Raw genomic sequence first — 24412 nt, 5'->3', positions numbered from 1 at the left:
CTTCAGCTGAACTAACATCGAAACCGGAACTCTCTGATGGCACTATTTTATTACTTTAAAATAGACTTCAAACTCTGAACCAATATGAAACCATGTTCTAAATATTGTTCTGCTGGTGGTGGAGGACATTTCGATCACCTGTGATTGTACATGTGTCTGTGGTTGGAGAAACACGCTTGTCAAAGCGGCCCACTTCTCAAAGACAGTATCGATAAATGCGGATGAAGAAATGTCACACATAACCACAGGAAACTGCAGCTCCAACCACAGTGCTTCTGCAAGCTTTAAAAAAATCCAACAAAGAATTTTCCGCGACCAACAGCACCTGGCTTCTCCCCCCCCCGCTGCCTCCTCTTCCTAATTTACTCCTCTATATAATCTTGAATCGGAGTCTTCACTCCACTGACTGAAGACTTCTGCCTCTGATATCCAGCACACACTGACCCATCCAAGCCAACAATGAAGAGTGCGGTGATTTTCTCAGTCTTGCTGCTCTCAGCTGCCACTGTCCAGGGCATGAGTGAGTGCAATCTCTTGTTTTCCCTATTCTGTCGCTAGATTTATCCCCCTTGTTCCACCTCCTATTGTTTCTTGTGATGAAACGTTTTCACCCTCATTGTTCTCGTCCTCAGATCAAAATTTCGGGGTGACAAAATGTTGCTTTAAATTTGCTGACGCATCCAGTTTTATTCAGAATGTGGTGGATTACCAAGAAACTCACCCACTGTGCCCTCGTAAGGGAATCATGTGAGTACATAAATAGCTTGTATCAGCCCTCTGCCTTGAATTACATTCTCCCTGTACGACATTTCAGATTGACCACAAAGACTAAAAGACAAGTCTGTGTGGACCCTCAACAAGAGATGATCAAGAAGCTCACCAAAGATTTGTCCGCGACTCGTGGCTGACAGTGGAGCTGAGCCTCTTCATAACTCCCCTCACATGTAGTTTCCATGTGTCAGTCCCTTTTCAGGGGAGTTCACGGTCCTGCGTATCATTTTATCCTTTTTCTTTCCCTCTCCGTCATATAGCTCCAATATATCTCCATGTTTACCATTTTGTCCTTTCATCTTTTTTAAATATTGCAAAACAAAAGTTTCATTAGCGATATTTATAAATCTTTCACCGATACCTTCTAATTGTATTGAGTTTTTATCATTCGAAAATACAATAAAACTGAGTCTTGAAAGATATTTCGGATCTAACGTGACTCTACTCACGTATCTTTTCGGTTCAAGATTGTAAAATTAAAAAACAGAGGTCATTTGTTGTATCGCGGAAGTTCAACGATTGTGAATGGTAAATAAATGTCGCAGTGAAAGTCGTGTGCTTTTGGTTTTATTCAAAAATGTCTCGACTCGACTGACCAGAGAAGACTGCTCCTACTACTACTACTAATACTACTACTGCTACTACTACTACTAATAATAATAATAATAATAATGAGGTGTCTGTATAATGCGCTAGAAATGTTTCATATAGCATAAAAGTAATTTAATTGATGGTAAATGATCATTTTTAATTTAATATATTAATATCTTCAATTAATATTATTAACAAAAATGAGTTTTCACGACACTCTTGGGATGGAATCCGATTGTTGAAAAGCAGTACAGGTCAGTATCAAGGACGTAAGACGTATAAAGATGGTTGAGGACCATGATTCATCTTCGGAAGGTTTGATGGCAAGGATGCTCTTGACCTTGAATTTGTATTATTACCGTATAATATTTATCTATTTTTAACTAAAATATCTTGAACCTCACTCGGAGTTCTGCAATGTCTGCTTCATCAGATTGGATCATTGTGAATTTAGAATCATATATAATTCAATATAATTAATATAATAACAGCGTCTCTGCGTCTGATAGTTGTGTGGATGTTTTTACCACATGGACAAATGCGATGGTGAGGATGGGCAACTCATTTTCATCGCTCAGGTGCCACAGCCGTTTTCAAAAGTGCTGTCCAAGGTTCTGAATTTGACTTTAATAAGGCTTTATTAGTGGACTTAACATGCGTATGACGCAAACCATTCAACACGCAATCTCTGGCTCAAATGTGTTTCTCTGACTCTTTGATGCTTCAGCTGGAATCCATGGTGCAGCCACCTGCGCAGAATTCTCCATCGTGGGCGCTGTTTCATGCATCTTACCATCATCGCCTGTGAAGTCTCGATCCTTGCTCTGAACGTGACTACTCGCCAAGACAGTCGTGGAAACTTGGTGGGCATTTTACCACCTTTGTCACCATAAATAATAAAGAATTTGGACCAATATTCAGCGATGACCATTTGAAATGGGATCCCACGTTTCTGGGTCAGAAGATACATGTACTGCGTGTCACTATTTGGTTGATTATTACACAATGATCTTCTTAGTTGTGGTTGCAGATGCGTGTGATAAACAACACGTCGACAGAGCAGTGACCTGCTTCTCACTTTCAATTGAATCTTTAAGTGAAACCACAGGAAGCTGCAGCAAAGGAACCACAGTGCATCTGCAAACTCAACATTGACGCAGACCACTCTGAAAACACCGCCACTTCTGCTGATTCTGAAACATCTTGCACAAGCCGGATCCAACACAACAACAATGAGGAGCGCGTTGGTTTTGCAAGTCTTACTGCTCGTGTCTCTCGCTGTCCACGAGCATCACTGTAAGTCATTGATTTTTATCAATATTAGCAACCTATACAAATCCTTCAGTGGTCGCCTCTGGCTCCAGCGGATGAAGCCTGAATATATTTTATAATAAATGGATCACCTAGATTCAATTGAGCTGCGTTCTTTCTACACCCAGTAACAGAAAGTGCGGCTTCTTTTCCAGGTTTTGCTCAACAGCTGAAATGTTGTCTCTTTTTTCTGGAGATGAGACCGGGACTGATGAGACATGCGGTGCACTACTCTCCGACTCATCCATCCTGCCCCAGGCAGGGCTTCATGTGAGTAGAAAGTCACAAGAGGTGAAGCTATTTCAACAATAATGTTGATTTGTGGGGGGGGTTTTTTGGCTCATTGTGATTTTTTTTCTCTGTTTCAGTGTGACGACAAGGAGGGGGCGCACTTTCTGTGTTGACCAAAGATGGGTGAAGTTACCCAAACCCATTGTAGCCGCTGCAGTCGAAACAGAGCAGGATCCTGCAACTGCTTTTAGCAAATAGAACAGCAATGTCCTGCAACAGCTGTTCAACTATCACGTGATCTGGCGTTTTTTTATATTGCATTTTCATTTTTATCTTGAAACAGTTAAAATTTGTCTCTTGTGTGCACTTTGTCTTTCTTTTTTATTTCATGCATATAATATCTCCCGACTCCAATTTCCACTGTTTTATTTTTATGCTGCAATAAAATATTGTGAATAAATTGGTCACTTGGCAGATGTTATTTGCTTCACAAAGGAACTAATATGGTCAGTGAAAAGAGGACTCAAGTGAAGATTCTTCATCGTGTTTTGCATCAGGAGTTTTTCCTGATAAAGCCTGAACTTGAATTCTGTACAGCAGCACACACTCACACCTCCAGGCAACTAAGATCATTTCAACTCTTTATGATCTTGGGTGAGTCAGAGTTGATACGAAATCAACAAATCTGTGTGAAAAAGTGTCACACTAAACAACAGAAAACTGCATCTCCAACCACATAGCTTCCACATGCTTTAAAAAAAAAAAAAAAGAACTCCTGCGACCAATAGCATCCGGCCTCACCTTCACTGCCTGTTCTACCTCCAGCTAAAAAAACTCCTCTATATAATCTTGAATCAGAGTCTTCACTCCACTGACTGAAGACTTCTGCCTCTGATATCCAGCACACACTGAAGAACAGCAATGAAGAGTGCTGTGATTTTCTCAGTCTTGCTGCTCTCAGCTGCCACTGTCCAGATCATGAGTGAGTGCAATCTCTCTTTTCACCCATTTGTTTTCCCTATTGTCTCGCTAAATATATCCCCCATGTTTGCGAACATATTACGAAATGTTTTCATCCTCGATTATTTTGTCCTGAGGTATCGACCCAAGTTCCTGTTGCTATGGATTTAGTGACCAAGTACCCAAAATCATAAAGAATATGGTGAGTAACCGTGTAACTTCTCCAAGGTGTGCACGTCAGGCTATCATGTGAGTACATAAAATACTTAACTGTCTGCCTTGAATTGAATAAACACTGCACTACATTTTGTTTTCAGTCTGCAGACAAGGAAAGGCAAGGGGTTCTGTGTCGACGCACGAAACAAGAGGGTCAGGAAGCTCATCGAAGACTGGGAGACTATTACGATTCATAGCTGTCAATGGAGCTGAACCTCCTCTCCACTCACACGTAGTTTCTAAGTTCCCATGTATTAGTACCATTCTAGGGGAGTTCACCGTCCTGCATATCAATCTATTCTTTTTCCCCTCTCCTTCATTTTCCTCTTATTTTCCAATATACCTGCATGTTTTATTAGCTTCTTGTTCTCCTTCTTAAGTTTCCACCTGTTCTTTATTTCAAACCGATAAACAAAATTGACCGTCCGTTCACAAGAAGCAAATTTTCCATAACTGTGTTGTTTTATTATTATCATTAAAAGTACAGCTAATAAATATTATTTGTTGAAAGACAGAAATTTAACAATCCTTTTTGTGAATAAATTAGACAGTTGACCAACAGCGCAGCATGTAAAGGAAAGTAGAGGAAGAAACTGACATGATGAATTGATGAATAGACTTTGAAGTAAGTTGTTGTTGTTCTGGTAGGAGTCAGCAACGTTTTTTGCTTTCAGGAACCGTATTTTCTAGTTATAATTTTTTCAGTTATTTTGCTGAGAAGCCTGCACAACTCTTCCATGAGGGGCTGCTTTGTGTTTCTGCAGCAGAAGTGCTGAGGGTGACCATTACGCAGATTCTGTTCCAGACTGTGTGTGAATGTTCTACATAGGATAAACCTTCACAAACCTTGGCTCCAGTTGAAGCTCATTCGTGTCATCCGTGTTTGTTTATCCTCCAGTGCTAATAAGTAGTGCACAAGCTTCATTTGTGCACGCTGTTGTGTTCTTATTTGTGTTACAGCACCTCTACAGTACAGGAATATGTTCATTTGTGTGTATGGATGTAGCCTAAAAGGTGCGTTTCATGTCATGGCACACACTTGGTTTTCATTTGAGGAAGACAAAGACGAAGCTGAAACTTATAAATCAACCTGGTTATCCTGCTGTGAACACATGATCAAAGCAAAACACAATAATGAAGGAAAAGCCTTCAGTTTTTTTTTTGTTTTTTTTTCAGCAACTCCATTATTTTCTTCCTCCTTCGCCGCCTGATTGTTACCCAGAGCAACTGGGCTCCTAATTAAACTGAAAGAAAGAACCGGAAGATGAAAGGCAGCAAGAGTCATTGGAGCGGAGGAGTGAGGGACCTGAACCTGCTCATTCACCACAGTGACTGTCCGGTCTAATGGAGTGGACACAGTAGGAGGACACAGACAAACACACTCGCCTGTATAAATAACCACAAGGAGATGTCAGCTGTTCCGATCAGATGGAGGAAGCGTGGACACACAAATGGGGGAGGACAGGAACCTGAGGGTGTCCATGAGAAGTGGAGTGTCTCATGTCAGATGCAGGCTGTATCAATCGTCACATGCTAAGCGTCAAAAGGACGGACAAATGTGCCGATAAACTGAAGCCCCATCAGCTGCTTGAGTCCCATGACGCACACAAACACATGCATAGTTCAGTCATGTCACAGGCAGGGGCCGTCACTAACACCAGCAGACCTTGACCAGAATAAAAGGCAACTAAAAAGGATAATACTCTCAAGACTCCAGGGTCAGCCATGTTGTCTTGGGGCCTTTTAGTATTTGTAGTATCACAATGTGTCAATAGTTAAAGAGGCACCAACAGTTCACTTTACATCCCAGCCTCCTGAAATGATCCCGAGGAAATTCACTTCAAGGAGCGGACCCTAAATGAGAAAAGGATGATGAGCGGAGCCTAAAAACCTGGGGATCGATATCTGGTGAATAATTACCTGCAGCTTCTTGGGTTGCTAGGTGACCAGAGAAAGTGAAGGGAGACAGCTTGACACACACACACACACATATATATACACAAAGACGGGTGGAATAATTTCAGGGTTGCACTGATTTCCATTGTGGTGAGTCTATATAAAGCTCATCCTGACAGAGCGGTGATGGGGTGAGGACACAGAGGTGAGTGGGTGAGACAGAGGGCTCCAGCGGCTGCTGAGATTGAATACGTGGTGACGTGCTGAGAAAAAAGATCTGTGATATGGCTTCTTCATCTTATCCCATGATCATCATTGTCCTCCCTGCCACATCCTTTGATGTGTTTCTCTGTCCTTTGTTTCCTTTTCAGCCCTCAGAATGTCATGTCATGAAGTCATATGACTATTTTGCCATCAGCACGAGCTAAACATTTCTTTTTTAATTGGTGTTTTATCCTTGCCTCAGAGATAAAAAGGATTTTTTTTGTTAAGAATAGTTTCATTTTTGCATCTTTTTCATCTAAAAAATTTGACTAGATCAATTTCTGATGGATTAAAACACCACAACTCAACCAGAAAAACTGTGAAAAGGAGATATTGTTCAACTGCCTGGAAAAGACTGTTATGATCCGGCCAAAATCTAAAATGGTGCTACAGAGAAGATCAAGTCAAGCATGCATGAGGTGCACTCTCAGTCTCACTGAATGGCACTTTAGTTGGCGGCAAGTGCTTTGCAGCTCTAGTAACAAGTCTCCCCCCGTACATGTCAACATTCGGCAAATCCAGAAGTGGCAGGACCAATTCGGTAAAGGTTAAAATTCCTTCATGGATGCACATTTTCAGTAACAACGTGTTGTTCCGCAGACTGAAGGGTGGAGAGATGCGGGAAATCAGAAAACTGACCAAAGAGAACCAACTAAGGAGACAGCAGAAAGAAGATCAAGCACGCACGGAATTTAGAAATATACAACAGCAACCATCTGGCAGCGCAGACTGGAACCCAGGTGTGGAAATCAGTGGAGTCTGATCAGCGGAATGGGATCCAGCATCGCTGTTGTGAACCTGACGAGAGAGATGGAAAAGGAAACGACACACAGGAACACAGGAAATAACAAAATAAAAGCACAAGAAAAACAAAACATGACAAGATCTTATTATTTAATTAAAATTAAATTCAATGAAAAGGACGGAGGCGAAATACAAATACTTGTCCTTCAGATGAGGTTTTAACAGCAGCCAGGAGTAGGAACTGGAAGTGAAATAGGTTTGCTATCTGAACATTTTGGTTTTTGTTGATGGGAGAGCCATTCGGAAATGAAAGCTCTCAGGGGGCAAACTCATTGGTGGATACTGAGGGGGTCGGGGGATGAAGTTTTGAAACAGTTGGGTTCAATTAATGGAAGCCACGAAAGGGAGTAGAGTTACTGCATGTGGGATTAGACGTGGAGGCACAAGCTCACCAGTCTGGAAGGAGGAACAGTAGGATTGAGAAGAGAAATTCCAGTCAGACAGTCTGAGATCCATTCCACCTTCCTTGTCCAGTTAAAGATCATCACAAGGTTAACCCTGGGGGTCCAGTTTGGACTTGAAAGGACCAGGTCGAATGAGGAGAGTATTGTATATGGTTGACATCAGTGGTTCTGAAATGTTTACATCGGACCCCATTTCTTTAGGGTGTGGTGCTAAGAACAGGAAATCCCTTTCTGCAACTGGAAGTTTTATGCGTGGATGTTTTCATTCACTGCAAATGCTGTTTGTTTATTTTGTTCTTTTGGTGGGATTCTGTTGCCTTTTTGATGAATCGCAACACTGTTCCTTTAAATAGAGAGCAAGGGGGGAGGCAGGAGAGGGAGGCAATAGTAAAGGGAGGCAGTCACCGAGCGTCAGTGGAGAGCACAGTCTGTCCCTGACTGAAGAGCGAAAAAATCAGGACAGGACGACAGGAATTGCCTGAATACTTTGGAGACTTGCGGAGGGATTTTAAACAAATGTATTTCACCTGAGCATGTTGGAGATTTCAACGTAAGCAGCAGACACTCCTGACTGTGTTGTGGTAACTTATGGAACATATTTTCTGGAGGAAGCTTCAGTCTGGAGTCTGACTTCCAACCCTCTTCAGAACCAAAGCAGCTTTTTCTAAAATAATATATTTAAAATGCCTCTGGAAATAACAAAGTTATAACAGGGTGAATACATTTATACGTGAAAATAATTTCCTTTTCACATCTGCTGGCTCGACGCTGCATTCTTTTCAAGCAAGAGCTCAATCACCATTGACTTCTTTAGTTTTTATGCCTCTTGCTTGTGACACTCCGAAGCCAAAATTCTCCAGCAGCAGCAGCAGCTTACCTGCTCGTAACCAGCTATTTTTAGTCTTAGATACCCCAAGGAGGAGAAGCAATGGCACAGAAGGAGGCAGGGGGGGAGCAGAGCAGTGTCAAAACAGGGGACAGTCTGGGGACCAAAGCTGTGGTGGGGGCTCCTACATCAGGCGGAGGAGTGGTGGTGGAGGTCCGGGAGAAGAAGGGGCCCCTGAGGGCGGCGATCCCCACTATGCCATTCCCTTTGGCGGTCATCTGCTTGTTCCTCAACACCTTCATCCCAGGGCTTGGTGAGTCTTCTGTGTGTGTGTGTGTGTGTGTGTTCAGTGGGTGGTTCATTAGTGAAAAATGTCTGTGTGAGTAAACATGCTGGAGTTGGAAACAGTGAAACAGGAGACTGGCTGGATGTGAAACTGGAGGACCAACAGGGATGTGAAGAATTTACAGCAGCCTGCCACCAGAAGCATGGCTAACGCTGAAGTGAAATAAAACATGAATTTAACCATAGAGAAAAGAGAGGTCAGAAGGTCAGAACTAGATGGTCTTGGAATGTACGTATTTTTATACGTGCATAATACATTCAAAAACACAAACAAGAAATGATTTTAAAATATAAAAAGCATGGCAGTGACTGTCCCCTGCAGTGCGTTCTTTAAGGTGAACAAGCATTTGACATATTGTTGATGACAATGAACCCAATGACACAGCAGGGGGCAGTAGTGTTCCAGAGCCTTCTCACGCTGATATATTGATATATATTGTGCTGGTAAAGTTCTGAGTAACAGACATATCTATGCTAAAAACGTATGTCATGTATTACTTAGTTACACATATGTAATGTCTGTAACGTATCAGAGGATTGAAATAAGCATTAATTTACAACATTAGAACATTTTTTTTAAAAAATGGTTAAAAAAAAAAGTTAAGCTTGGAGTACAAAAAGTAGTTTTTATGTATTTATTTTTATTTATTTATTTATTTATACATACATACAGTAGTCATGCAACAAAAAGCCCTCATCTCGCTCACAGGACTTGCTGAGCTATATGATACCATAGTACTATTAAATCAATGCTTTCTTTTTCCTCCCGAAATTTGTCTTGACAAATAACTTGAAAAATAGCTGTTTTTTCCAACTGCATCCCTCCATCGCACGCAGCTCTCTGCTCTCACTTGCCTCTAGCAAGGCTCAGGTTGTCACCTTTAATCACATTGATATTCAGTCCACAGCAAAACACCTTCTTCCTCAGTTAAGCTGCTCCACAAAACACTGAACTTTTCACACAAACGCAAAGGCTAAATTTACAAATGGTGAAGATACATCGAGCAACTGAGCACAACCTCACATCTTAATAGCTTCTCTTGCATGTCATGCAGCAGGCTGGTGAAGTTTTTAGTTTGAAGACTGTCTGATGCTCACCCCACCATGTAGGGGCCAGGACAACCAAGAGCTTTGACCCTTGTAGAGAGGGTGCTGATAGGCTGCTGCATTCTGGATGAACTTGCGCTGCTGTCTGGGTCAAAAGGGAACATACTGTGGTCTCCCGATCTTGTGCAGCAAGATGGAGTTGTTGCATGCCAAGATTGTTTGTGGGCTGGGAAGGGTTGGCCACAGCATTGTCCTGGGGGACGCTGAAGAACTAGATAGAAGCCTCTCAGTCTGAAGCTTTTCTGGCATGTTGTCCAGTGAATCAGCAAATCCAAAGTGGTTCTGACTAGAGGACCCTTCAAATTCAACAGGGATAGAGACAAACTAATTCAGAGCCCTGCTGCCAAACAAAGCTGAAGGACTGAGGTCAAACTAAGAGACGGGGGTTCAAATCTGGAGTTCGAAATTTATACAGTGAGCTTGTGAAATTCTACATTGACAGAGCTGGAGCTTCCTCAGTCATAAAGATTTGATATTTTGGAGATAAATCTGGATGATAATAAATAAATAATAAATAAATGTCAGATGCTTTGGACACAGGGAGAAGAGCGACAGGTTGGACAGTGAGTGATGCAAATGAAAGTGATGCGTGATGAAGGAGGAAGAGAAGAAGAGGGGTGGGACCCGGGAGGGTGTAAAAATATGTACAGTATATTTATTGCCCAGATATTTGTGGACTGGATGCGTGAGCGAGGGATTGAGTGGTGTGAGGCTGGATTCCCACTGTGCTAAAATAAGGGCGTAAAAGTGCAACCACACAACCAGCTAGCTGCTGACACACATATAAATATAGAGCATGGAGACGTATTGTCAGACTTGTTAGACTAAATAAACGTATTTATGAAGGCTTTTCCCACCATTGTACAGTCACCCAAGAAAGTAAAGTCAATAAAATGCTAGTTTAGTTAAAGAGTTTTTTTTATTACTGATCTTTTACTGATCATCTACTCCATGTCTCAAAGCATCATCTCACTTAAAAGGATGCCTCCATACAATAATACTGCTTCAATTCCTCATCGCTCTCCTGGCAGAAGACAATCCAGCTACATCAGTGTGACTCAACACTAACAACAAAAGGCTGTGAGAGCCATTGTCGTATAAGTGAACAACTCACTAGCTTGACACTATATTGGTGCCACCAGTGTGGGTTTGATTTGACCTCTGTAGCTCCTCCGCTGTCTCGGTGACGTTATGTAAACACATGTAATGACCAACTCATGTGCAGGAAGCAGCCCAGCATGACTCTGCATGGACGTACTGATCGGCAGGTTTCAGGTTAACCTCAGGAGTGTGTGGTGGGCTGAGGCCGGCCCAGACTGCAACCACACAGAGGATGGAGGGTTCGGTTAATGGACGGTTGAGGAAGCAGAGAGGAGAGTGGTTAAGAGACACATTATTTCCTCCACAAATACACACATCATCATGATCATCATCTGTAGAGTAAGTTTCTACTTCAAACTGCCATCTCACCTCAGGTGACTCAGGTCCACCTCAAATACACACTGAGACTTCTCAGAACCAGCCGCCATAGTCCCCTCCTCGGTCAGGCTGCTCTACTTTGCTGACTTAAGCACATCTGCAGATGATGTGATGTAATTTTTTTAAAACCACATTCAGTCTTGATGTGGCTTCATGAAACAGAGGCCACTAGATGGTGCTCTCTCCTCTAAAATCTTACGATTTGAACAACCATTTCAACGAAACCTCACATCATTTTTTTTATTCCAAGAGCGCCCCCTACTGAGCTCTGACCGGCGTTTGTGTTGCGCTTCATCTTGTTCACCGGTGATGATAAAGGTTCAGTGACGACAAAACGTCATTGCAATTTTTAAGCGACACGACTCTAGTGTAGTATTAGAGACGCAGTTTGGCAGCATGAGTCAGGTCACAAAGATCCAAACGGCCCCCCAATAAGAATGAAAATTGAGTCCGCTGGTGCGAAGTGATGGGCTGATGAGGCTTCATGAAACAGTGCCCTCATTTTCAGAGTCCACTAGATGGCGCTCTCTGCTCTAACATCGTTGGATTTGAACTATTTCAATGAAACTTCACACCATTTTCAAACTGAGAGCGCCACCTACTGAGCTCTGAAAATGAGGACACTGTTTCATGAAGCCCCACCAGTCCATCACTCCACACCAGCGGACTCAATTTTCATTTTTATTACATTTAAATTTAAATTAATACATTTATTTAATTGTCTTAGCTACCAAATAAACAGTACAGTCCATTTCTCTGTATGTTTTTATGCAGAGGATCATGAGAGATTTTTATATTTGTGTATTTATTCATAACATTAGACGCAACCACACCTTTCTGCATGGGAACCACATTGGAACCAAGACTTCGGAGATGATCTTTCACACTGTATCACCGGTACAATCAGTTATTTTACAGTGACATAGCTTCATTTCGGTGAAGACTAGAGACTGGAGGATCTATCGTGTCGCCATAGCGATCAGTGCACTTCATCTTTACCTTGTTTGTCCATGTTATTGCTCTTCATCCCTGGAGTGTCCACTCTGCAGCCAAAAATAAACAAAAGTGCATGGGTGTTTCTTTGAGCCTCTAATATTTGTCCGTTTATTTCAACTTCCGTGGCTAAACCGCCAAATTCTGAATCATCGACCGCTTAGAAAACTGAGTCAGCCCTCACCTTGACACAGATAAAGTGTGTATGTTTGTGCGCTAACTTTGTGTTTGTAGGTTTGTCTGAATGCTTTGACAGTTCAATGAGCTAGTTGCCATGACAACACTAACTCAACTGAACACAATTTGTGCACGTTTGTGAGCGTCAATGCCATTTGGGTCTGACTAAGACTGAACGTTTATTCCGACCTGAGGCTCAAAAGTGGTTTAGAAATGTCCGATTGGAATTTGAGGCGTGCTGAAAACTCTGCGACAAAAGACACTATTTCAATATTTCATCCAGTATGATGACCTTCTGGTCTGATTTAATATTTAGAAATAATTCAGTGGCTATTTAATCCTTTTTTTGAACATGAATTTTAGATCCAAACATTATATTTCATCACTATCAAATGAACTTAAAGTGAACTGATTTTTTTTCAGGATTTTTCTTCATTCTTTAAAGATCCGAAATACAAAAGAATTTTGAAAGGCCTTTGCAACATTTAAGATGAAATATATTTTTATCATTAATTTAGTTGTAAGGGATAAAAGAAGCCTCATTTTCAACTCATCAATTTGCTTCTTTTATTATTCATTTTCACGTCCGTCATTTATGAATTTGACATCATCACGACGACAGTTTGCGCGAGCCGTGAGGAAGGGTGGTGGGATGGTGAGAGGAAAACTGGGAATTAAACTGCCAAGAGAAGAGCAGGACGTTACTCATGGTGACATCTGCAGACGTCTACATTCTGCTCAGAGACAGAAACTTCACTTTGTCTGCTACTTGTTAAGGAGTCATTTGCTGGGCCTCAGTCTCATTGTTCTTTTTCAAATGTCACAGTGTGAGCCTACAATGTAGCTGTCTCACGGCTCAAGAGGGTCGTGCGACGAAGGTGAAAAAGGTCGCTCCATTATCTTGAGATGTGGAGGAAATAAGAGGACTCTATTCGCTGCCCACTGTGCTGGTGGTCGTCTTCTTATAGAAGATTCCTCTCTGTGTCAAACACAGTCAAATGTTACGCTTCTCCATGTCAGTTCAATGCTCATTTCTTTTCCTTGGCAGATGGGCAGCAGTTGCACTTTAAGAGGACCATTTTATCCACACTGTCTTTGGCTTTTTCGCAGGCTGGTTCAGATCCAGGCAGTAGACACTTAACACTTTAGTCAAAGTAAAGGACTTGGCACTCTCTCAGTTGGGCCAAGAAACTTTGAAAAGGAAAATCTGTTGCCATGTTTTTCTCTTGCTTAAAGATGAGCAGAATGAACAGGATGAACCTCAGTGGGTCAGTGGACAGCTTCTCAAGAATGTAACGTGACTTTGCCTAACTTTGTTCACGGTAGCTAATTCAAAGCGCCTTTGAATGAGGTCAGGAATGGTGGATTAAGTCCCTTTAAATATCATCGAAATTTTGAATTCTGAATTTTGAAAATTTACATACATATATATGCACAAATTGTGTTCAAATAAGTTAGCGTTGTCATGCCAACTAGCTCATATTATATATATTTTTTTTATTAAAAATATATATATATATATATATATATATATATATATATATATATATATATATATATATATATATATAACATTTACATTTTTCACTCTTCAGAATATCCAATACTTAAGAATAAAAAGTGTAAGAAAATGTGTAAGATATTTTAATATTTCAGTTCAGTATTTCAGTTCATCTCACGACTCTATTTCTTCTGTATTTTGAGTGACGGTCCCTCACAACAGCCACAGACAGTCTAATGTCCCACCTGCGATGTGGACAGAAGACAGCTCAGCACCCAATAGATCAGCTCAGCTCACCTGCTTCCAAACAGCAAACACGGTGGTTTGTCATTCAAGGCAAATCCTCCACTGGCTCCCAGCGCGTGGGCGAAGGATCCAATGAAGGAATATGACTCACATTGAACCTCTCTCTCAAATGCAGTTATGGCAATTAACGCTCCATGCTTATGGCATTTGAATTATTAAGTTTTTTATGTTTCATTTGCAAGTTAAATTCCAAGTGTACGTCGCAGGTTTGCAGAGGTACATGTACATTGGAGCTACTTTGAAGGGTTTTCAGTGGTGATTGTGTTTTCTCAACATGTGTCCGTCTGTTCATCTTATATATCTTTTTTTTTTAAACTTCTCCTGGTCTTATCTCTCTTTCAATGGTTCACACTCCATGATTAACCTCCCACGCTGCCAGTGGGTGCTTTGTAGAGTTCTCTGTGTAATTATAGTCATTTGTCTGGGTAGTATCCAGACACACTCTTTCTCCCACATCTGACACACTGAGGAGCCAAAAGCATTTCACACATGCCCATGATCGTGGACTACCTTCCTCCTCAAAGCCCTTTATTCATTCTTTATTGCTCCACCAGTGAATCACCGATTAAACATCCTCCGTTTGTTGAATGATATGTTCCCGTTTTCATAAGCCTCTGCGTCTTGGTGAATATTCCCCAGCATATTGTGACTCACCTTGCCACACACAACTGTCCGTCCCCAGTGACTGAAGGGTCTTTAGCTGCTGGAGTCACATTTTCATTCAACGCTTTTATCTAATAAAAAATTTCAGAGTCATGATGGGATAATCCCCAGAGGGTGGTTGAGTTTTATATTACTTCTTCATCCAATGTTCAGATCAGGTCCATGTAGATCGTTTCAGAGGCTCACTCCGACCTTTCTGAACCCACCTTCTGATGAAGTCACCCACTTATTTGCACTCTTGCTGACCTTTGCAAAGTTGCGTATTGTGTCGAGCTCTCTACACCAGCGTTTTTCAATCTAGGCGCCGCAGCACACTAGTGTGCCGTAGGAAAATGATCCAGTTTCACCTCATTTGTCCAGAGATAGAGGTGGGCGATATGATGACATTAGTTCATGACAATGTGAGGAGACCACATGGATTCTCTGCCATTCTTTCTATCCACTCTACTGTAGAGCTGCAGTGTGTTGATGCACTGCTGTGGTGCGCGGCGCTCCTCTTCCCACACACTCACGGAGAAGAAGCCGCTCACATGCGTAACTTCCTGCTGTGTTTAAACCTGATGCGCCTCTAACTTGACCACACACTTTCACCACAGAACCAAGGAGGGAGGGATCCTTGTCGGACCTGCCACGCCAAAGACTGTCTGCACCACAGAGCTAATAGCGTGACGTCTCACTTCAAAAGTTTATTGATACTCGTGGACTGTCAAAGTTCGCTTTGTGGTTTAAAAGTTGGCGAAAAACTAAATGCATGACAAAATAAATGCGCTCCAAAATGTGAAGAGAGAAAAAATCTATGTTTTTATGAAGCAAGTTCAGGCAAAGAACGCTAAGGATTTGTCTGGAAACTCACAACTACAATAAAATCATGCAAAAGAGAAGTGATAAAATGAAAACAGTTATTTAAAGCAAGTAAATACATAAATAAATCATGATATATTTTGGAGTAGTAGCAGTAAACTTATCAAGTTTAATACAATTTTAAAAAATTAAGAAAAAAGAAAACAAAGAGAGGCGAGAAGTAGGAACATGGAAGGAAGCAGCTCACAACTTCCTTTCATGTTGTCGGTCTGTTGTCTGTCTGTCAAAAGAAACGTGGGGAGAACAAAACCAGGAAATAGAGTAACAAAATAAAAGCATACACCAAAGACACACAAAGTGTGAATCATTTCTGAGGTTAAATAATCCTGCATTGTTTTGCATTAGCGAGTGTTACATTCCTTTCTTGCACAAGTAGAGTCGTGCCAGTCTGCTGCACAGAGGAGCAGAGTTGAGGCGAAGTAGGAGACAGAGAACCATCGCAGACATCAGAGTGACAGAACTGCTGCAAGCGACACTGATAACATGCAAGAATCAGAGCCCAGTCATTTCATTTCTATCACGCTGTCAATCAAAGCTCATGTTTGGAAGTGGACATCACCACTCACATCTTGAGCATCTGCTGGTGGGCGTGGCCTCTGTGGCCTCAGCGGTCGGCCCAGATCCGCTTCGGCGGGGGGAATATCCATCTGCGATCGGCTAGAAATTGAAAACAAAATCCTTTTCTCCGTGTAAACTGAGCTCCATTTTCCCAAAACTATTTCAGGCCTCTGCTTAGTTTATGCATGATAGGATCGGTTCCAGATGGGGCCAAAAGAGGGCCATGTGAAAGTAAATATTAAGCTCCGTGTTTAGATGTGTTCTTTCACGGACAGAAGTGATCGTCGGATGCATGTGGGATACGTGACCAGGAGATGGAAGACAGAGCTGCACGTGACTTGCTTTTATTGTCCAGAGGAGGAGGACGCAGCTGCCACAGAGACGGTCATCTTTCTTCTCCTCTTTAAAGTGGCTCTTGATAAAAAAAAGAAAAAGATACAGAAGAAACAGAAGGGTAGCCAAAAAACACCCACCCCACCTGTCATCATCAGAATTTTCGCCATAATCACAGTTCTCTTGTGCAGCTGCTCGCATTGGAGGAAAGTATTGTATGATCATCAGGAACTCATTTCCCAGTGAAAAATAACTATATGAGAGGAATGAACACACAAGAAGATAGTGAAGCACAGTGTGACACAGTGTGACGTGACATCATGAGTCTGTGTAAACCGCTGGTTACAGTTTTGCGTGTTTCTTCTCCGACGCAGGAACCTTCATCTCTGCCTTCAGCGTGCTGTGTGGTGCTCGCAGTGAGCTGATTTCCGAGCGAGGAGTTTGCTGCGTGTTCTGGCTCAACGTGGCGGCGGCTTTAATCCAAATACTGACGGCCATCATCATGGTGGGGTGGATCATGAGCATCTTCTGGGGAATGGACATGGTCATACTGGCAAGTCAGTGTCTGCTGTTTGCTTTGTGTTTGAGCTTGCTGTGAGGTCATTAAACATGTGTTTATCCCCACCAGGAGAACTCACTGTTTAGTCTGTAGGGTGGGAAGGACTTGTTTCTACGCACTTTCTATCTCTCTCTAGTGATGGGGCTGTTGAGGCTCCATGAAACAGTGTTCCCACTGGACTTGTTTGCCAGTACTAGCTTCAACAACGCTTTTTTCATGATCTCATCCAAACCAGACTTTGGACTGATAAAACCATTGGCCCAGACTTTTGAAACGTGTTGACCATGAGTCACAGAACGTCTTCAAGTCCTGTGACGCGGTGAGGTCTCCAGCCACCCACTGAAGAAACTCAGTTATATGACCTTTTTCACTTGGACTCTGGGTTGAAGGTAAAAGCCAAAATGAAACTCAATTTCAGAAACAGATCCTTTGTACGCTTCATATCCTCAAGTTTTACTGACACACATCACGTTTTGGAAAATACGTGATGTCAATACAGTATTGCACGACTTCTTCACAAAAGACCAGAACAAAACACTAGAAACTCTCTACAAATGCGCCCTGAAATCCCATGTGATTTGTAGCGAGGGGCGCACAGATGCACGATCAAGGATGTAGATGTACTTGCTGCGCCGCCTCCTCAGTGACTGTCTTTTAAGAAGGCGACGCACAAACACGTTCCTCACTCTCTCCAAGTCTCTTTGAGGTAATTGGTGCTGCGAGAGTGTGTGTGGCTCAGCGCTGCGACACGTGTGTGCGGGACGACTGTGTGTGGGTGTGTCCCCCCCCCCGCTGTGCATTGTTCACCACTGCTCATTAGGCCTCCGGGCGTTCAACTAAAAAAAGTCTCGGCTCTTGTTAGGATTCACCAGTCGTCAAATATTGATGTCAAACCTCCCGAGAGTATTTTATTTGGAAAAATCCATCCCCTCATTAGCAATCTGTCGATGCGGCATGTTTATTCTCACCTCCATCTTCTCGACTGCCTCACCCCTGTTTTCTCCGTAATGATGGTGGCGCTCTTGTCCACCCACCGGCGGCTCCTGCCATTTTCTCAGCATAATGATTGTTTCTATTTGATCCTGCCACATCCCTGCTCGCTCTTTCCCTCCGTCACATTATTCCTCCCACTCCATTTCCAACCGCCTCACTTCCTTCATCTTCTGCCTCACCGGTTGCATCGATCCTCCAATCTAGGGTCGACTCGCTCCGTTTCATTCCTTCAAACCCTCTATCAAAGTCTGGTCAGCTCGTGTTTGACCCCGCTGTCGCCTCAAATAGGCAGACAGCAAAGCCAAAATGTTGTTTTCTAACTCTATTTTCTGTCTTGCATGTGGCTCCTTCCTCCGCGCGGACCCAAGTCTCTGATGGTAGGTTGCCTCTACAGTAAGTCAACACTAAAATGAAACCTTTCCAAAACAAGCAGCCATGTTTCCTAAAATATTTTCTCACAGCGGTCAAGCCAAAAAGCGTGGCGGGAATCCACTGACATTTAAATTATTATGGATGCCTAGCCAGTGTTAGAGTCAAACATGTGCTGTATAAATAAGAGCTTTTTTAGCAAGTGCCTGCCATGAAATTAGATTAAATCTCATTTGCATAACTATATGAAGTTTACCTTCATTCCACAAGAACTTGGTTGCTTTGTCTTTGAGGCAAGCTTCTTGGAAAATATTGGTCCATTCCCCTGACAGATTTGGAGTAACCGAGCCAAGCTTGTTAGCATTTCAGCGCTAGCTAAACACGTACTGGAGGGTTAAGATCCAGATGATGCCATGATCAGATTATCAATCCATTTCATTGCACATATCGCCAGCTCATATGATCCTGCTGTGTCTCCTTGTTGGCACAGCTGACTGTGATCGCCTTAATAAAACCCCCTTCTTATTGTCCGCAAAGCCAAACTTTATTTAAATGACAAAACATTGAGTAGCTCCAATATTCTCTTGCTGCGTTTCAGTTACTTTCGGAAGTGGGAAGTTAGAGCTGGGAATGAAGCACAGCTAAGTTCCAGTTACAAAAGCATAAACAGCATCGACACTATTAGCATGAGCCACATTGAGGTTCCTATATGCAGCATTAACAATTCAATTTACGCCACATGAACTGATGCAGAGAAAGAAAAATGAGTTAGAAGTGAAGAGGAGCACTACTCATTGTTTACACACCGAGCAGCCATCTTGGATTGTGCACTCGGGGTGGTGGGAATCGTCGCACCTGGGAAATCTGACATGATCTGGCGTCATCTGTTGTGCAGAGCCAGTTCGGAGGTCAACTGGAACGGGGCATGACTCTCCATCTAAAACCTGATTGAAATGGTGAAAACAGTTGGCAACCTATTACCATTTAGCAATGATGTCATGATGGTCAGAAAGCTATTCAGATCAATGTCGCTAATATTTAGCATATTATCTTCCGAATGACGCCACAAAATGTAACCAGCAACCCTCTATCTTTTTGTCTCAGTCTACAAATTTTCATAACATCACAGTTTATCGCCTCATATTGAATAAAATATTGACTTTATTAAAGCTCCTATTGTCTGGCATAACTATGGAATACTAGCTAAGCAACAGGATGTACACAAGTACACATGAATCAGTCACAGAAACATTTGCTTCAAATTTCTAAGAATATTTTTGGCTTGGTTTTTTTTACTGTTTTAGTCTTGCTGGAGCAGTGAGATGGTTAAGCGCAAACAAGCAGTTTAAAATCATTAATGGTACGTGCTGAATTCTGCGCTCTGCTCCATGTGTTACTTTTGGGAGGTAACTGCACCCTTCATCCGGCTGCACAAAGTCACTCTTGAAAACCAAACTTGTGCCGGGCTGCAGTTATTTTTGAGCTCAGGACTGTGGTTTCCGAGCAAACATGAATGCAACATTTCTGAAACAGCTGCTTCCAATCACGCTCAGGCCTGTTTCCAGTTTTCCACTGCCTTGTTTGAGATCACGCCCTGTCATCTGTTTTTTTTTTCTTTAGTTTTCGCTGATGTACTGCGACTCACAACTCTTCAAAGCAGACATTTGAAAACTGCTCTATCTTTTTACATTAGCAGCATAGAAGAAGGATGAAACTTAAGTCTGTATGTCCTCGTGTTCTGCGGCTGAGCCTGCTCACATTTATTTGTCATGCATATGGGATTAATATTCATCGATAAACAATGTTCCAAACAGAATCAGAGATTTTATGTACATATAATAATCTGTTCCAATACAACCGACGACAAAACATTCCGAGTATAGTAAATTAAATTACTTTATCTTAACTATACAAACTATAGTCAGGACATATTGCTTCATGTTTTTCCCAAGTCTATGACTTAAATAAAAAAAGAAATGCTTTTGCTTTTTTGTAAAATGGACGAATCTTATTTGATAGAATAATTGTGAATTTGCAATTGAAATTGTATTTATTGTCATTGCACCACAAGTAGTAACTGTTGACTTTCATTTGCCTTTCATTTTATTCTATTTATTAAGCAAAAATTGTTGTCCTTTATATTTCAATGCAAACGTACAGCAGATGGCAGTAGCGCTGTGGCGTAAACCTTATTACACCACACACAACAGAGACACAAAGAAGAGGAGAGTCGCTGGACTTGATCCAGAAAACCTTCAAAGCATTGATAGATGCTCACTTTGTGACCATGGTCGCTTCCAAAGTGGATTCATTACAGCAATTCGATTGTATTTTGTGCTTTATAAAATGGAAAACATGGCCAGATGCACCTTTTGTCTCACTGAATTTTAAATAATATATAGAAGAAGAAATAATATAGAAGTAAATAAGAGAATGTTAAACACAATCATGGATAGTAGCTGAAAGTAGATGATCTTGAAAAAGCTCAAAATAGCTTTAAAGCACAGGTCCAAGCGGATATTTTCAGTTGGATAATCTCTTTGAAAGTACTGTATAGTGAGCAATCTAAACTTCACACCTCTGGTGTAACTAGCTAGCATCCCTAGCAGCAAGCACCACATTTATTGGACATGGATTGTCTCTGTCTGATCCTGAGGCAGAGAAGGCAACAAATGTTTAGACGCCTCCATCTAGACCTTCACAGGACCCCTGCTGGTGTTTGGGGTTGAACCAGCTACCTTATGTCTGGAAGAAAATTACCAATTGATCTGTGATGCTGTCAGAAAATTGAGGAAAAAAAATCTGACGCTTCTTTAGGTCTTATGTTTTCTTTTTATAAGACTGAGGTCAAAACAAAGACCCTTCAGTTTGAAGGGCCGCCGGGAAGCTGCAGCCTGAAAGTGACTGAGTGAGAAATGTTCTGTCTCCCCCAGGCTGCAGAGATCAGGGCGTCCCTCAGGACGTCTGAACCATCAGCCTGATGTGTGGCGCCACCTGAGCGAGGTGATGACCCGCGGCCTTCTGTTATCGAAGGCGAGGACACTTGAAGATATAATGAGCCCCAGGAGGCAGATGGAAGAGAAGAACTCGTCTTTTTTTTTCAGTGGAAAAATCCGAAAGTCGTGCCGAGCGGTCGCCCAGCTGCAGGGCCACTCGGGCGACGACAGTACTGACTCCTGAAAGTGTATGTCTGTTTGTTTGTTTACCAACTATTTCTGTGGCAGTTGAACAGTGAGGTCACAAGCGTGCGCAACCTTGACAAGGAATTCCATGAACTGAGTTTCAGTGTGTGTCAGTGATGTCAGTGGTTAAAGCTGTTTCGTAGTGGCTGTAAAAACCTTCTGTAAAATACCCACACGTGATAAGCCACGTTCGTGATCCAGGAGCCACAGCAGTCATGTCAACAGTTTAAAAGCTGGCCATAATCTGAAGAGCAAAAGTCAGGTGAAAATTGATCATAATTTTACCAATCTGGTCACTTAAAAGTGACCCCAGCTTTTGTTCTCATTTTCAGAGGCCACTAGATGGCACTCTCTGCTCTAAGCTCCTTGGAGTTGAACCATTTCAATGAATCCACACATCATTGTTAAACTGAGAGCGCCCCCTACTGAGGCCACTGTTTCATGAAGCCTCATCATCCCATCGCTATTTCTCACTCTTCTATGATGCTTTGTATCACTTCATCTAACGGCCTCACACATCAGGCGGCAGATGCCAAACCTTTTCGCAGTAACATGTATTTTGTGTGAACTTTGCCTGACTATAGTATTACGTTTGATAAACAGTGCTGCTTTTACATTGTACAATATATTGCATGCATGTGCAGGTGTGTAACTGAATGAAGCAGGAAGAGATTCCACAGGTTGTAGAACTATCTGTTTTGTCATTTCATGAATTTCAATTTAAAAAGACAGTATTATGGCAAGGCTTTCAGGGGTGTTTTTAAGATCCCTGCGATGTACAGAACAGGAAGTCTGTTTTGGGGATGAGAGGGCTCAGAATGACTGTAAATAAATAAATCACATTCAAACTGGATCATAAGTACATTTTTTTGTAAATTGAGATGTAATGGATCTTGAGTGAGACGACGACCTAGAAAGCATTTTAAAATGATGGTCCAAAATCATGTTACTGTGAGGCATTTTTATTTTAGGCTTTGTGTTTTTAAGTGCAGGTTTTTCTTTTGTTTTTGTTTTCGGGTTTATTTTGGCCATTTTTTGTCCACTTCCTTGGAGTCTTTTAAAAAAATAAATTTAATCTCGCCAAAATACAGGAAGTAACAGAGATAGGAAAACTGAAAGAGCAACAGTGGCGGTCATGCGACTTCACAAAAACATAATAAATAGAAACAATTAGTTTCCAATGTGACTCAGTCAGACGTCGCTGAGACACATTTCCATAATTGCCTGAGCGGTTCTCCTGAGAACAGCAGCGCAGACAGAAGCCAAAATGAGTCCCGCAGATGAGACACGCAGCTCTGCTGCCGTAATGAGGTCGGAAATGAGTCTCTCCAGGTCCAAGGAGGAAATCGGTGCAAGCTTATTTGGATCTGGATGTTCATAAGAAGGATCACAAGGGTGATTCAGGGATCGGCGGGCCTGGTCATGTGACCCTTTCACCTCACGAGGGGCTGAAATCTTTTAAAAGTCCACACATACTTTACATTTAGTGAGTCGTAAGGGTTTCTTTGTCACAAAATAACATTGATACCATGGTAACATCAAGTGGCTGCACATGCATGACAGAATCTGAAGGTCAAACAGGAGCGGTCTATTGTCCCCGTGTTCCATTTAATATCATGGAAATATCTGCTGATCACGAGGTGATCAAATGAATGTAGGATGTAGACAGGTTGTCGCCATGGTAACCAGGCGATGGTGCTCTGACAAGCATGTAGTTGATTAGATTAGATGCAGGGCCTTTTCCCAAGTCTTAAAATTTCCTCTGCTTTTCCTCTGATTTGTGCTGTGCATGTGATCAACCTGACTCCCCTCTGCTCCCCCCACTAATGTAAACGGCATATAGTCTCGCACAGGAAGCCAAAACACAGTCTGGAGACATATGGCTGCTGGAGTCCAGATCTGTCTCAGTAAAGGAAAAGATGAAGGGATATTCAACCAAATACATCGCTCTGTGATGATGGTTATGAGCATGATGCAGCTTTAAATTCTCATTCTTAGCAATATTTCATGTGACATAAAAAATCTATGGCATATAAAGTTTAAAAAATGTTGCTAAATCTTTGGTATTTCTTTCTTTCTTTCTTTTTTTAAAAACAATTTTAAGGCTGAAACAGGCGTAATACAGACATAATGGAGAAAATAATATTAACAGCAAAAACATTTCTAAAATAGCTAAAATCGTATTAATCTCAAACTAGAAAGGCCCTGACAGATTTTATCAGTATTAAACCACTTAGCTCCCTCCTTACTGTGTTTTATTTATGTACTGTATTTATTTTTTCCACCCCATGTTATTGGCGATTGCAGTGAGCTCCAACGGACAATAGGTGGCAGTAGCGTTACAGAGCTCCAATAGCACTTACAGGGGAGACACGAAGAAGAGACCGGCTGCACAAAAGGAAACATCTGTAATTTTTTTTTCTCCATAACTGCATGAAAGTTGATTTATAACAGTGATTCGATAGTAAGTTGTGTTGTCACTGAGAGAAATAACAGCATGATGCAGTGGCGAAATACAACGGCATCTGTCGAGCATTTATGACATTACAATAGTGTGATGAAATATACTTCGAAAGAAAAACACAGACGCAGCACGTGACAAAACAATAAAAGCCAAAGGCTGATTTTGAAGGAAATTTTGGAAGTGGGTTTCCAAATTCCACAAAAGACCTTAACTAGTAAATTGTATTGCATCAAACAGGAGAACAATAA

General features: G+C 41.8%; 2 protein-coding genes across 2 annotated transcripts; both read left to right on the top strand.

The window, feature by feature from the left end:
* The first annotated feature begins 379 nt into the window (after positions 1 to 379).
* Positions 380 to 1319, top strand: LOC128746605 (C-C motif chemokine 3-like). The gene is made up of 3 exons (XM_053843771.1): positions 380 to 520; positions 633 to 747; positions 815 to 1319. The coding sequence occupies exons 1-3, from the start codon at positions 460 to 462 to the stop codon at positions 906 to 908; spliced, it is 270 nt and encodes an 89-aa protein (XP_053699746.1). The 5' UTR covers positions 380 to 459; the 3' UTR covers positions 909 to 1319.
* Positions 1320 to 7864: 6545 nt separating this feature from the next.
* On the top strand, positions 7865 to 22543 carry stum (stum, mechanosensory transduction mediator homolog). The gene is made up of 3 exons (XM_053887922.1): positions 7865 to 8587; positions 16972 to 17154; positions 21452 to 22543. The coding sequence occupies exons 1-3, from the start codon at positions 8377 to 8379 to the stop codon at positions 21484 to 21486; spliced, it is 429 nt and encodes a 142-aa protein (XP_053743897.1). The 5' UTR covers positions 7865 to 8376; the 3' UTR covers positions 21487 to 22543.
* Positions 22544 to 24412: the final 1869 nt, after the last annotated feature.

This window comes from Synchiropus splendidus, chromosome 15 (genome assembly GCF_027744825.2).
Source record: "Synchiropus splendidus isolate RoL2022-P1 chromosome 15, RoL_Sspl_1.0, whole genome shotgun sequence".
Classification (NCBI taxonomy): domain Eukaryota; kingdom Metazoa; phylum Chordata; class Actinopteri; order Syngnathiformes; family Callionymidae; genus Synchiropus; species Synchiropus splendidus.
The sequence above is the reverse complement of the archived record's forward strand: the minus strand, read 5'-3'. Positions and strand labels throughout refer to the sequence as shown.

Coding starts and splice junctions, on each gene's coding strand:
- LOC128746605 (XM_053843771.1), top strand. CDS start 460: ATGAAGAGTGCGGTGATTTTCTCAGTCTTGCTGCTCTCAGCTGCCACT. Junction 521..632: donor TGCCACTGTCCAGGGCATGA/GTGAGTGCAATC, acceptor TCTCGTCCTCAG/ATCAAAATTTCGGGGTGACA. Junction 748..814: donor TGCCCTCGTAAGGGAATCAT/GTGAGTACATAA, acceptor ACGACATTTCAG/ATTGACCACAAAGACTAAAA.
- stum (XM_053887922.1), top strand. CDS start 8,377: ATGGCACAGAAGGAGGCAGGGGGGGAGCAGAGCAGTGTCAAAACAGGG. Junction 8,588..16,971: donor CACCTTCATCCCAGGGCTTG/GTGAGTCTTCTG, acceptor TCTCCGACGCAG/GAACCTTCATCTCTGCCTTC. Junction 17,155..21,451: donor GGACATGGTCATACTGGCAA/GTCAGTGTCTGC, acceptor TGTCTCCCCCAG/GCTGCAGAGATCAGGGCGTC.